Source organism: Stegastes partitus, unplaced genomic scaffold, assembly GCF_000690725.1.
Source record: "Stegastes partitus isolate 25-593 unplaced genomic scaffold, Stegastes_partitus-1.0.2 Scaffold59, whole genome shotgun sequence".
Classification (NCBI taxonomy): domain Eukaryota; kingdom Metazoa; phylum Chordata; class Actinopteri; family Pomacentridae; genus Stegastes; species Stegastes partitus.
This window is the reverse complement of record NW_007577790.1, coordinates 389297-404195: the sequence shown is the minus strand read 5'-3', so window position 1 is coordinate 404195 and position 14899 is coordinate 389297. Positions and strand designations below refer to the sequence as shown.

Here is a 14899-nt window from a genome sequence, read left to right as displayed (position 1 = left end):
GCTGAGTACTATACATTTTAGTAAACTTTACTAAAACTAGACCAAAAAAGTGTTATGTGGAGGGATCAGTTATAGCCGTGGGTTAATACAGATTTGATAATGTAATGAGTATTTACAGATCCAGTTCACAGTAACTGGGACTGACTCAATACAAACTACAGTAGCCATTCTGATTGTAATGAAATCCGTATTCATATCAAACTTGTTCTAATTAGGAGATTACAGATCTTTTCTATCAGCTAAATTGACCACTTTCAGCCGATTGGGAACTTTATTCTGGAGCTAATTTATTTGATTTATGCAAATTAAAAGCCATTTTAGAGTTTCGCATTTAATACTTACAAAAATAACTTCTACCAACAGAGCATATTAAACATATTAAAGTTGGTAACTGCATTAGTATTATGATCATTTATGATCCCTGTTAAACATGATATAATGCTTTAGTAAGATTTGTTTTATCTTAATTCCTTGTCATAGAAACAGAAAAAAGTAACTGTTGTAGTTTTTTGGGGCGTTTGAGAGGGACTGGCAGTTTAAATGATTTGCTCAAAATGATTTTGTTCACTATATTTTCATATAGCATGGGTGTCTTTTGTTTGATAAGGGAAATGACTTTTTTCTCTTACCACTCAGATACATTTAAAATACATGTTTATTCCTCACAGAATTGTAATGCTAAGCACTAAGACTTACAAAATCCTTTAACTAACAGTTTAAAACTCCAAACCTTGGCCTGACAGAAACGATGTCACATCCTGCAGACTTTTCCCTCCGTTATAGTTCAGCATTTCAGTATCTCCATCTCATTTTCTCTCACTTCCACCATAACAAGGGTGACTCATCACACTGAAGCAAATATGCCAACAGCGCGCACTACCAGCAGGGTGTGTAAATTCCACACCTGTCCCATCATCCTCTCTCCCTCCCTCCCTCCCATCTCTCCCTCCCCTTCCCTCCCCTTCCCTCCTTTGTGCCTTCTCTCTTTTCACACATGCTCCCCCCTCATTCACCCACACCTCACACTGAACAGCTTGAGGAGCAGCGAGCAGCGCTGTCTTGCTAAGAACATGCAACAGCAAACAGAGAAACCTGCAGAGAGTGATCGGGGTTTGAACACACTGAGGGCCTCTCTCTGTCTCATCAGCCCGCTTTTTTCCTTCCAAACTGGTAAGCTGAGATTCACATCTTTAACAGGCGCTTTTTCTAACTAGATCAAGGTTGGTTTCTTGCTTGGTCAACAGAGGAGTCACGCAAGGTGTGATGCAACAAACAAATCAATATCATGTGTTGGAATAATACACTTAAGTGCATATTTTTCTTATTAATGGAATGTTTTGCGGAGTACGTTGCTGCCAACTGTAGTATAGACTGTTTTTGGCTGTGCCACTTTTCCATCTTTCTCTATCCTTCTCTTCAATCCATTTTTCCCATAACAACTCTTAAATGTGCTGCTTGGTTCACCCTTCTGGAAGAGACCGTTAACCTGAGCAGACCGATTCTGAAGAAGCTGAATAAATTCATGTGTGAATGTCATAGTGGAGGCTTTGTTATCCTGCTTATTTAAGCCCAACATGGATCATCACACTTTTTCTCCACAGGAGAGGAAGCAGTGGCAGGACGACAAAGGCTGCAAATGCCTTTTCTTCTCCTAAAGCAGGGTGAAAAATGACATAATGGCAGTCAAGCTCAGGTAACTTCACTTGGACACCGATACCCTTGAAACTAATCCAACTATTGGGTTGTGTTTACACGATTTGTGCCACCGTGAGACTGTGAAATCCAAGTCATTTTAAAAGCAGCGGTATGACGATGACTTAGTTGGGTAACAACCCTAAAGAAGTGATGAAGAATTTACAGAATTCTCTTATTAATAGGCCCATTTAGTCCTATTATTGTTCATTTGCTATGATTAAATCAGTGTATTTTGGGGGAGTGGAGAGACAGCACATGATCATGCAGTCCAATCCTGCAGTTTGATTAAACAGAAAGAAGTAAACTGATCAACTAAGAAGATCAAGACACAGTTATACTTGCCTTAGTGAGAAGTTTTCCAAAGGCTGCAGATGGAGGCGGCACAAACGTGAGAGTAAGTTGTTTTCCACTGAGCGGTGATGTCATGACACCGCTGTTTGGGTGGACAAACAGTTTATTCTGAAAACTGAGCCTGTGTCCTGAGGCTCAGACAAACCATATGAGTACAAATGATGAAGGCAGAGACTCCTCACAGCCGGGGAGGGAAGAAATGTACCCATCGTGTGAAAAGAGAAAGCTGATATCTGCGTTTTGAAGTTTATAAAACACTTGGTCGTCATTGAATTTACACGCACTTCATTAAACTTTACAGGATCGTGCTGCACAAAGACAAACTTTGAATCGAGGTGGCCTGCTTTGAACCTGTAGTAAGTGCCTTTGATTGGGTGGATAGAAACTTTACTGAGTACATTATTGATGTAGTCTACTTGGGTATTTTCATTTTTGACACTTTAAGCCTCCACTCTAATATATTTTGAGGGAAAATATTGAACTTTTTATGACCTTACATTTATCATTTAAAAGTAATAATTGCAAATTATGATTTCACAGTTTATTTATTAGAACGAACTGTTGAACATTAACTTCTCCAGCAGTCCTGCCACAACAGGCTGCAACAAAACTGCACCTTAAATGTCAATGCATCAGAAGTCTAGCATCTAACTTATGCATAATAATACAGGACTGAATGGTGCCATTCTGCTGCATTAAAATCATTTGTCCTTTTCATGTCACACATGCATTTAGCTACAAATAGATTGTACTTTACCTAAGTACACATTTGAATAAAGGACTTTAATTTGGATTTGTATTTCAACTTTCACTTACTTAAAGGACTGGATATTTTTTCCACCACAGCGGCCAATGTGAGGCTTACTAACATGAAAAGAGCTATTCAGTCAATGCATTTGAAAGTAATCTGAGGTCTAACTCTCTGGCCCACCACTCATCTCATGTCATGTAAGTGGCCAGCGTAATTTATTAGACTAATACAGTTTGTTTTTATGAGTAAATTACCTCTGTGTCTTTGTTTGCAGTGAACCTGGATTTTTCATTTGGATCAATCACAGCAAGAAGGCAGCCAGTGGTTTAGTAGATGTTGTTACAGGACTGAGTGGGATTGCAACATCACGCTAACTCAAAATCTCCATTAAAAAGCTGAACAAGTTTCTGAGTTGTACAAGGATTCCTTTTTCTTGCAGAATGAGACACACAGAGCTCAGATTTCCTGCTGCGACCGCCACTCTGGGATGACTTTTCTGAAGATGCAGAACTTAGCTCATTAGTGAGCATTGAACCAAACAGGAATTGTTCACAGTGGCTAAGTTCAGTGTCTGACATGAAAGAATGAGCTCCCGCATACCTGAGAGTCTTGGCCGTCCCCAAACACAGAGGAAGAAAGATGCATGGGATGAAAAAGCACCTGAACTGTAAAACAAAGAGGAATGCTTTAAAAGTCTTTGCATGTCCAGACAAACTATGTTGTCAGCTTCTTTTGATTTATGGGGGTTTTATGAAGAAGAAGACGAAGAAAAAGGGGCATCAATGAATGACAGAAAGTCTAGTCTGTGATTTACGAAGTTTTGTCAACACTGTATGTCTATTTTCGATGGAATTATCAATTGAAATTGTAAAATGTCGAAGATAAAAATAAGTTTAGTCTCTAGAAAAAATATTTGTATGACAAACCTGTATTTAGTTTGAGCTTTTACAATTTAAAATAGAACCACATCTTGTTAAAATTTATGCTTCCCATCATTTTGGGGAGTGTGATAATGAGGCATTTTCTGGGTTGTGTACTCATGTGCCTACTGAACTGGATTCAGTGTGTCTTTGCAGAACTGGCTCAGTCCAGCAGGAACAAGAGTGACACCTAATAAGACATCATCAGTGCTAACAAGGCCATCAGCATTGTCCCCATTAAAGCAATCAGAACTAACACACTAGAAATGACCACAAACACCCTAAGTAGCAAGTATTTCACCTGGAATGGTGACATAAAAAACTGAAGTGTGTGTTCCTCTACTCTACCTCAGTGTGTGTGTGCGTGTGTGTGTGTGTGTGTGTGTGTGTGTGTGTGTGTGCGCGCGTGCCCTAATTTGTCTTCCTGTGTGGGGGAATGTGGCTGCCTCTGCAGGTAGTCGTTATCAACAGCAGCTGATTTGTGCTGAGTAACACTTTACGTCGCCTCTCTTCATTCCTCACACCATAATAAGCTGTCAGTGTGTCTGCAAGCGTCTTCACCAAATTGGGATACAGCAGCTCAACACCTCTGCAGTCATTATATACCTGAATGGACAGGCGCTGCATTAGCATAAGTAAAACTGATCATCATAAGACATGCTATTGATTTCGGATGCCCTCAGTTGTCGAGGTGCCGTGTGAACAATTACTTTTCACCTTGGACCATCTTCCTGTAGACTCGTTCATTAAAAAATCTGCAGAGATGTGCAAAAAATTAATATAGCTTGCTCAAAAAGAAAAAAGTCTGAACTGCAATAAAATTTCATATTGATTTTCATTAAATTCACTGTACACATCTGTGGTGCACAGCTAAACTGCAAGAGAGCATCTAAGGCTGGAGTTTTTAATCTATTTGTGCGTGACGACTTTTGCTGTTTCACGGTATAATTTACCTCAGTATTTACTGTCTGCTTAAGGTGTAAAGTGCACCTGAAAAAAGGCACAAGCTCTACTTTTCTTTCTGTGAAACTGTGGTTAACAGCAAGGAAATGGAAAAAAAATAAAAACTGGTGCACATTTGTGCAGGTTCCATACAACAGCCAGTCACAGAGCAGCAGTAGCACCAGTGATTCATTAATGAGTTTTTAGATCTAAAAATGATTGACTGATGATAAAAGTTTGCGAAGACAGATCTTGTCGCCTGTATGAGCTCACTGCAGACATTCATTTGCATAATGCTGCCACGCTTGCACGTTACAGCTGAATTTCAGCTTTGATTATGTCACTGCGTTGAATGAATCTGTGACACAGCCTTAACTGAAACACAGAGAGCTGCAGGGGAACAAAGGTTTGCTTTATATTTGAACCGATTTGCATAATGGTATGCATGTGTTGCTTTTATCACATCCCTCACCTCTATAAAAGAAGTGCAACATAAAGCTAGTATCCAATTGACGTAAAGTAACCTCTAACAGATTCATTACTGACTGACACATGCAGCTTCATCTCTATTGAGTATCATAACTTCCAGTCATTGTCCAACAGGATCATTTACAGACACATTATAAGGATTTGCTATCACAAAAAGCTTCACCAGCTCTAAAAACCACTTGCTATTTAGAATAAACTTATTTTACATCCCACCAAACATCAGTTAAATTATTTTATGAATACATAAGTTTCACACTGAAAGAGACATGAAAATAAAGGTTAATTTAGATCAAAACAATTTTATTTCTAGTCTTTATTTTAGGTTACAGTGTATATCAATTTAAATAAATAAATAAAAATGGGGAGCTTTATTAGCAATTAAGTTCATTTTCAGAGAAGTTATCATTTATTAACAGAAATAACAAAATGACAAATTGTCGATTTAGATGTTGAAAAAGAATCCATAGTTTGCATTTTTTTTAACTCATATTTAAATTGCTGTATCGTGTCAAGAACGAGCACACTTATACAAATCACTGCTAATGTTTGACAGCTCTCTCTAGTTAGGTCTTTATTTAAACAAACATCCATCCATCCATCCATTATCTATACACCGCTTAATTCTCACTAGGGTTGCGGGGGGGCTATCCCATCTGACTTAGGGTGAAGGCAGCCAACCAAGGCAGCCAACCAAGCACACTCACATTCACACCTACAGACAATTTAGAATCACCAATTAACCTCAACATGTTTTTGGACTGTGTGGGAGGAAGCCGAAGAACCCGGGAAGAACCCACGCTGCACGGGGAGAACATACAAACGCAGAAAGATCCTGGGTGTCCTCGCCGGGACGCGAACCAGCACCCTTCTGCGAGGCAACGGTGCTGACCACCACTCCACCTTGCAGCCCACAAACCAACCAGGAAAAGTTTATTGTAATCAGCCCAAGTTTCAGCCCAACAGTCTGAATAAATGTTTTTAGCACAGAAGTTGTTCAGTTTCTTTATCGAAAAGACATAAAAGCAGAAACACTGAAGATGCAGCAATTTAATTTATTTTTTATTTTTTAATTAATCATGTTTAAAATTGTGTACAAGATCTTAAAATCCAAAGACACTAACAACTACAGCAGTCAGATGATTGTGACAAACCAACAATGAATTGTGTTTCAGTTCCTTAAAGTCCTTATTTTCCCCAGCTCTTTTAGCCCTGCACAAAAAGTTCCTCTGTACAGAATTGCAAGTGTGTGTGTACATATGGCAATAAAGTTCTTGACTCTTGACTTGACTTAATATCATTCCAGGATTTGACCTGTTGCGATATGGGTGACATGTGTTTTCTGTTTCTTATAGATACTGCACGTTAAATCTTCATCTGAAAACGTGAATAGTTACTAAAGATGCAAAAATGAAGCAGAAGTTCACAGTAAAAAAAAAAGTAGAAATAGTCAAGGAGAAGCAGAAGTATCTCTAAACTTGACAGAACCTGCAGAGACCAGTGCTATTAGCTGCCTGTAATACCACCACCGGCCACTGCGGGGCGCTCAAAGCCCACAGCTCACCTGAAGCAACAAATTAAATCAATTAAAGTGTTCCGTCTATTAAGTTCTCCTCCTCGGTGGGCTCCGCTGTCACCTCCTCTGCCCTGTTCTTCCTCTGCAGTTTTATCTCCTGTTGGCTAAAAGGCTACATCTCTCAGACCAGTGAAGAGGAAGCAATCCATTTATTCTCCACCTCGTCGACGGGTGTATTGCTGTCAGTGCGTGTGTGTGCAGAAATGTAGGAAGTAAGTAACTCTCCGACCGGGACGACGAGGACACGTTCATCTTGAGTTTCTCTAAGAAGCTGTGATTTATACGAGCAATAACGACGCCGAACTATTGGGAAATTACTTCCCCGTCATTTAAAACTCGCTTTAGCACTCTCCGGGCTCACCTTTTTTTTGGGGGGGAGAAGCTCAGGTGAAGATTTTTTTTTTTTTTTTTTTCCAAGTTGTGTGATTGGAGTTCGTTCAGGCTTCCCGGAGCTGCGGAGATCTTCCGTTTCTGTTCGCTGTCAACGATATTTTGGCTTTTAAAGATGAAATGACGCGTTTTCCACGACAGGTGAGACTTATTTTGATATTTTGGGCCTGTTATAAAGCTGTTACTGTTTGTTATGTGTCACCTGGATGGATGTTTATGCGGGAATACAGATGGTAATAATGGAAAGGAAATGTGATAGTGGGTGTTAGAGCAGCATGGCGTTTACTGTGGACACTGTGGGCGGGAGTGAAACAAAATGGCATTTTCTTGTACTTTAAACATAATTTCCAGTGTCTTTGTTTGTTTTTTTGTTTGTTTTTTAAACTAGCATTTGGTGTGTTTTTGCAGTGGGCAGTGAGTTATGCTGAGGCTTGTCTCTGAGCATCAGGATGAGCACTACAGGTGGAGCAGGGCTCTCTGATCAGGATGGAGAGGCCCATGTTGTGCAGATCTACCCCAGGCTGGCCCAGGACACAGCTGCCTACTGTCCCCTGCAGGTCAGCGCTGGAGACACGGCGGATGGGGTCATCAACAACGCCGTGGTCACTTTGGGCCTGGACTCCAGCCTGAAGTACTGCCTCCTGGAGATGAGGGAGAGCGGTGGAGAGGAGAGGCCGCTGGAGGCTGAGGACTGCCCCTTGGACCGGGTCCTGCTGTGGCCCCCAGAGACACAGAAGTGGCACCCTCGGAGCCAAGGGTACTACTTCATTCTGCAGGAGCAGCAGGCCAACAGTGGAGGAAAGCAAGCAGAAACCAGCAAAGAGGATTATGATGACCTCTGCAACCTCCCCACTGTGACTGAGGAGAGTGTTGTGGCCGTTTTACGCCAGCGCTTCTACAAGTACAAAATCTACACCTATGCCAGCAACATCCTCATAGCCATTAATCCCAATAAGTTCCTGCCAGTTTACTACAACCCCAAGTATATCAAGATGTACGAGAACCAGCCACTGGGCAAACTAAGCCCTCATATATTTGCCATAGCCGACGTGGCCTTCCGTGCGATGCTGAACAGGCAGGTTAACCAGTGCATTGTGATATCTGGTGAGAGTGGTTCAGGGAAGACTGAAAGCAGCAGTTATCTCATCCACTGCCTGACTGGACTCAGCCAGAAGACATACTCCAGCGGGCTGGAACGGACCATCCTAGGGGCCGGCCCGGTGTTAGAGGTAGGTCACCGTGATATAAAGCTGCAGGACTCTTGCTGAAACAGCTGGCATCAAATTCTGGTGTGGTAGTCCACACTGTGAGCCCTGAGGAGAAAACAAGACCTCAAAGGGTTTCTCTCTTAGGACTGTTTGCCATCTGACACAGATCACCTCAGATTATCAGTAAAACACTGCAAAATGCCATTTACTGTTTCTTAAACCTTGGAGTGATGTCTTCAGGCAGCCACAAATACCACAAATACATTTCCATTCACAACAAACTGTCAAATCAAGAAAACCAGTGAATTTTTAGCATTTTTGCTTGAGGAAAAACGGCTTTAAGTTATCAAAATATTTACTAAAAATGTAATGTCAATTCATCAAGTTAATAATTTTAGCTCAAATCTTGGTAAATCATTGATTTTAGTTGTTAGAAAGTAAAACTGTCCCAAATATTCTGGTTTCGACAAATGACCAGTTTCCTGGGAAATACTCAGGAACTTCACACCCTAAATAAAGCTGTTGTTTGCAGCTTTGTTGCCACAGTCAGTCCTGGATTGACTTAAAGAATGATTATCTAAATGCCTGAGGAAAGCTGATCATTTGCTTTCGCTGCAGTCTGATTAGGGTGGGGTTTGTGAAGTCAGGATGGCAGATCAGGACTCGTGGTGACATTAGTTTGCTGATGGCCAAATTAATGTGGGTGATTTTTTGTCGTTGGTTTGTGGCTAGTTGAGGAAGCGTTGTCAAAGTGCCCAACTTAGTTTCACATGTTTTTTTTTTTTTTTTTTTAGACCTGCTAATCATTTCTTTCAGAAACAGAAGGCTGAAACCACTTCCGTTTGTTATGCACTTCCTGCAATTAAAATGCAGCATAATTAAAAATAACCACAAGAGCCTGAGTGAGGTAATCCAAAAAAGTTGTTTCAGATATTTGTAGGCAAACGTGTTAAAAACGGTGCAATTTTACGAGCTGTGATAGACGTAAATATCAGTGTTTACACAGTTGTTTTTTCTCACACTTGGTTATAAGTGAAGCTTAGACATTACCACAAATCAAAAAGCACCAAATTGCAAAACAAAAATCTGCCGGCTGGAAATTCCACACTTCTTTTTAACACATAACTACAGTGTCACTGGTGTCTTTGTTGTTTCTGTCACATCAGCGCTGCGCTACAGTTGCTGTCAATGAGTAACAGGACGCCACATATGCCCACATTTCCCCTTGCTTTCTGTTTCAGTCATCTGTTGCACAATTGCACATTGTGTTTAAGTGATAACTGACTTGAAACTAGGCAAATTGCCTTTAAAGGGGAATACCCTCTGTTTGAAAGCTATCAAAGTTTGTATTTAGTGGATTGGGTTTCAAAATTTAAGGCCTGAGAACAAATCGGGAAGTTTAAAGCCGGGTATTAGTGGGTTTCACTTCATTTACTGTGTGGTATTGGGAAACTAAATAACTAACAGTTACCGTAAGAACAGTTTTATCTACAGCCTGTGGCTCTTTACTTTGCATCGTTTCAATCTGTTCCGAAATGTGTAGTAGGTGTGGAGATTTAACCTAACATCTTCAGATCTCTGCACATGTGCATGGTTTACCTCTGTCAGCGCAGCAGTGAATGTTTTACACAAACAATCTTAGCACACTTTGTGTTTGGTATGTGTGTGTTACCAGTCACAAACACAATCCCAAGAGGCCAGCCTTTTATTACACAGTGACTAAATATACGTCTTTCCTCTGAACAAGTCCAGCAAGTTTCTCCTTGAAATTAGCAATAGCTTAAGCATTTTTCCTGTGAACTGATCTGACTGGCATTTTGTTGTTTTGTTCCCTGCTCCCAGTGGACTATTAAGGAACCACAGATTTAGCTGAGGTTAGCTTGAGGAAAGAGCATGGCTTGTTGTGTGATTTATTTATTTTTTTAACTGAGAAAACGAGAGAAAACTGACTGAAGCGTGGGATCTCACACCACAACAAACAGCTGCCCTCAATTTAACCAGAGAACGCAATGCACAAGTGATTACACCACGAAAAAAAGTTACTGCTGTAGTAATTAGAATCACTTGATGGTTTATGCTGCTTGGGGTATTTATGGTTCCCTAAGCCTCTTTTAGCCATTCTAGGATTTCCTTTGTGTTCACGAGTCACACTTTATGACTTACTCCTTTTTTTTTCTTTCTAGCTTTTAATTCTATGTTTTGTCACCTGCTGTCGGTATGGATCAACTACATACGATTTTGATCTCTCTGGTGCTAGAAAACAGCCAATTGCTTGTTTAGAATGTTGTAAGTGCTAAGGACGATATCTTATTTTGCATAGTGTTTGACTTGAAGATCAGGGGAAAAAAATCTGCAGTCAAAAGCCAGCAGGTGATAGCACCTTGCGCTCATTAAAAGTGCTGTTTGCCAGACTGACTGACTGACTGACTGACTGACTGACTGACTTAGGTGGTTGTTGCTCGAGGTTTGTGTTGGTGATAAGGAAGCTGAGTGCTGAGCTCCACAGGGGGAATGTGCAGGGCGTTGTCTCTGAGGGAACACCAAAGAGAGAGGAGAAACAGGAACGTGTCAGAACAGGCTCAGCCAGGTTTGCTGGCAAACCTATGCAACAAAGTATAAATCAACTCCTTTCTCTCTCTCACAGCTTTAAACCCCTTTTCACAAAGGCACTCTTTCTCCCTTCTCCGTTCTGCTGCGTTTAATTCAGGGAGCATGAATTTTTAGAGGTTTACATTTAGGGCAAATTTCAGTCCCACGTATAATATTTGAAAGCATTCTCAATGCCATTTTGGCGCCAATTGTATCAGTTGAACAAAACCAGCGGTTCCCCACCTGGTCATTGAGACCAGTTTAAGAGGCTGCAAGATAAATCTGATACCTTTTTACATACCCTTTTACATATGTTTTGTCTTACTGGTGCACTTGTGAATTGCAGGGATGTTACTAAACTTGATACTCCTGAAATGTATTTCATTGTAGAGGGGGAAAACATTGCTCTGTAGTTGACCTGGTTAAAACCTACAGTCATATTAAACCAGTAGCAACAAGGTTCCTGAGCTGTTTTACACACAAATTGGGGAACCACCATATAGAATGAATAAAAGATCCACTCCATGATGTAAATATATAATGTCAGGCATAAAATCTATAGTTTTTTGTTTGTTGGCAGAAAGTAGTGAAACATGAACATCAAAATTATCAACTTGGTAGTGTCCTTAAGTTGTTTGTTTAGTTGGAATTCAGTCAACAACAAAAAAAGACGACTTTTCATTATCAATAAAAAATAACAACTGCACTTTGGAACTTTTATAAATCAGGTAGTCACTTTAAAAATGAAATTGTTATCCATCATTACATTCAGATTTCATCAGACTTGTTTTGCATTTTGATATTTACCACATTGTAACAGTTATGAATTGTACAAGTGGTCTGCAGGTCTTCCTAAATGTGTCATTGCATGCAGACATTTTTGTGTCTTTAAAGGAAAAAGAAAAATTTCTTAGGGTAAGCTCTGAAGGACCCACCTTCATTATCACGGCCTTCATGGGATCCAGCTCCTAAACTCGGACATGCCAAACAGCTGTTTCTCTTTCTACACCAAATGCCATCTGCATTGTTCTCTCCACATACCTTTCATTTTTGTGCTGCTGCATCCAGGTCCTTTGTATGAATTTGATTGATTTTGCATGTTTGGCAAACCCTCCACTGTATTTAGAGAGGTGCACTGGGTAGGGACATTCCCTTGAATTCAAGCTGTCCCTGCCAGCGAGGGATCAACGCAGTATGCAGTGCGAGCTCGCTGTCGGCCTTGCTCTGGCCTGTTAGGACACAACCCCTGTGCTGGAATGAAGTACAGCAATACCTTTAGAGGCCAACGTGGACTCAGTTTAGATTTTCTTTTTCTTTGAGAAAAGTTAAAGCCTAGAAAAGTAGAAGCCGTGCTGTAGTCTGCAGCAGCTAAAAAGGCCGTACGATCCTGCCATTAAGGCCCAATGACTTTGCCTGGGCGGAATCTGTTGTGTTGTTGATGGCAAACAGTCAGAGTTCAACTGAAATCATTGTAAAGTTTTCTCTGGGGCTGCAAATAATAATTTTTTATCAGTTTTTGTGATACTTTGTTTTTCAATTTACTGTTTAGGCTGAAAAATGATGACCTAAACTGTGCTGAAATTGTTTGCTTTATCTGAAGAGTGTTTATCATTTTTAGTTCCTTTTCAATAGCTGATTTACACTATCGTTTATCCAATGATAATACCTAGTAGCAGCAGTAGTTTACTTTCTTTGTTGGCCCTCCTTTAGCAAAAGATTTTTCACTGAGATGTAATCGATTCCAAGGAAAAAATACACAGAAAACATTTCCCACTAAAAAAGTAATTATGCTTCTGCTTATTCAGAAGCCTCCCTGGCAAATGAACAAAAGACTTTCTTGAATGTCTGTAATTAAGGTGATATTGATTTTGTGGTTGAATTTTAACCTAAAGGCGAAAAGCTTTAATATATGCACACACAAAAAAACATCAAAAAGCCCCTTTGGGGATTGTGTATTTGTTTCTTACATCATTTTGATACTGCCCACTATTACTGTACTTACAGTACTATCTCATTTGTGTTCTTCTCAATTCATAAGACAGGCTATGTACTACAACAGAACAAAATTAATTCACATCCACACCAACTTGATCTTTGTCATTATATAGGGTTGCTAATAGAAACAGTTGCCATCCACAAACCTAAATGATTTATATGGTAGCTCCCCCATGCAGCAAACATTTACAGTGTTTGCGTGTGGGTGCCAGTGTCTGTTGGAAACATGTCTACAAATTTCTCTGTTTATTTTAGTAAAAGCTTATGTTTTAAACAGGCCTTTGGCAACGCCAAGACTGCAGAGAATAACAACTCCAGTCGCTTTGGGAAGTTAATCCAGCTCAACTACCTGGAAAGTGGTGTCATCAGAGGGTGAGGCATTGTGTTGTGTTTTTCTTACCAACTTTCACCAAGTGAATTTTAGGGCTTCTGCTGCACAGTTATCTGTTTACCTTGGTTGATTTGTTTTGTGTAACTGTTAGTTTTCTTCCAAAGTCATAAGTGGGCAATGTTGTTAACAACTCTGAAACTTTCCAGGTTTGTTAACATTCTCTTCCTCTTCCATGTCTTTTGCAGGGCAGTTATTGAGAAGTACCTACTGGAAAAAGGTCGCCTGGTGTCTAGAGATAAGAGTGAGAGGTATAATTCAAATAGATGGCATTTCAAATTTGCACCCTTCTTATATTTTACTTCACAATCTGGGCATGAAATGAATATTCTGATACCAACCTAGCTCACATTGTCACCAGGCTGTAGCTGAACCCTGATCTCTAACACAAATCTGTAAAAATAGACCACATTCTAAGCACTTTGGATGGGATCAGTTCAAATAAACCACCCTGCAGTGAAATTTTCAGTCAGTAACAGAGTTGAAATGAAATTCATATGAGCCCTGACTGACTATCAGTTCTCTGTGACCTCTGACCCCCAGGAACTACCATGTGTTCTACTACCTGCTGATGGGTGCGTCCAAAGATGAAAAAGAGGCGTTTCATCTATTAAAGCCTCAGGATTATCTCTACCTCAACCAGGTACCTTTGATCTACACATTTTACAGCCACAGGGATGGAGGAAGGGAGGAACAAGCATAACACACAATGTGTCATTTGATATGTATAAAGATATTTGTAAGGTTTTAGAGATAACGTTTTTTTGTTGTTTCTTTTTTGAAAACTTCCCATTGTCCCACAGATTTTTAATTTCTTTTTCTCATCACTCTATTCTACTCAGAATCTACAATATTGTGGTAGATTAAATAATCTTTGATTATGGGTTCAGTTTATTTGATTGAACTTTATTTATATAGTACCAATTCACAACATGTTATCTCGTATTACTTAGCGTAGGAAGGTGGTACCACTTGTCATACCTGCTCAATCAGTTATGAAAGTTAAGTGAAAATGACTGCTTTTCATTTTTGTGATAAAGTCTTTCATGTTAAAAAGTATTTTATATGTTCTTTTGTATTATTGTGACATGCACTTTCTTATGGTTCAGAAAATATCACTGGCTGACTTCTGCATTGTACATTTTGGTGTAAATGTGAGTTCAAAGATGAGACTTTATGATGGCTTCACTTTTTTTCCCAACTCACTCATAATCACAGATTATTTGATCTACTTGGCCAATATTGGAACATATATTGTCCAATATACAGAAGTTTGTATATTACTGATGATGCAGTAACTAAACTGCCATTTTAAGGAGTTACCACTCTTGGCATTGGTAGCCCAGTGTCAACACAACTTGTGGAATGCTAAATCACCAAGTTAATTTAAAACACAGATTTATAAATGACTAATGTGCTTTCAGACCTGCACTCAGTTCCATTAATCTGACTTCAACTAAACATGTTGGCCTTCTGTCTAATGGACATCCTTGAAACATTTCAGTGTCACTGTCAACACGGCACAAGTCTGACATGCATCCAGTCACATATACAGATAGGCACATACTTTGAGTTGTGTGAAGTGATTAAGAAAAGGCTTTAATCACA

The 14899-nt window shown here is 39.8% G+C and overlaps 1 protein-coding gene and 1 long non-coding RNA gene across 6 annotated transcripts in view; both read left to right on the top strand.

Moving 5' to 3' along the window:
* Positions 1–1013: 1013 nt before the first annotated feature.
* On the top strand, positions 1014–3203 carry LOC103353048 (uncharacterized). Its single transcript, XR_519989.1, has 3 exons — positions 1014–1170; positions 1602–1693; positions 3072–3203. It is a non-coding gene; the product is annotated as an uncharacterized LOC103353048 (long non-coding RNA).
* A 3650-nt stretch (positions 3204–6853) lies between these two features.
* The window catches only part of LOC103353047 (myosin IXb), a 32127-nt gene continuing 24081 nt past the window's right edge, over positions 6854–14899 (top strand). For 4 of the 5 annotated variants that reach the window (XM_008275802.1, XM_008275801.1, XM_008275800.1 and 1 more), the window contains exons 1-5: positions 6854–7252; positions 7520–8340; positions 13181–13275; positions 13480–13542; positions 13835–13934. In XM_008275802.1, coding sequence (XP_008274024.1) covers positions 7561–8340; positions 13181–13275; positions 13480–13542; positions 13835–13934 — 1038 coding nt within the window. In that variant the 5' untranslated portion in view covers positions 6854–7252; positions 7520–7560. Of the gene's footprint in view, positions 7253–7519; positions 8341–9964; positions 9977–13180; positions 13276–13479; positions 13543–13834; positions 13935–14899 lie in introns of those variants that run through there. The other variant, XM_008275804.1, reaches the window with a different exon arrangement.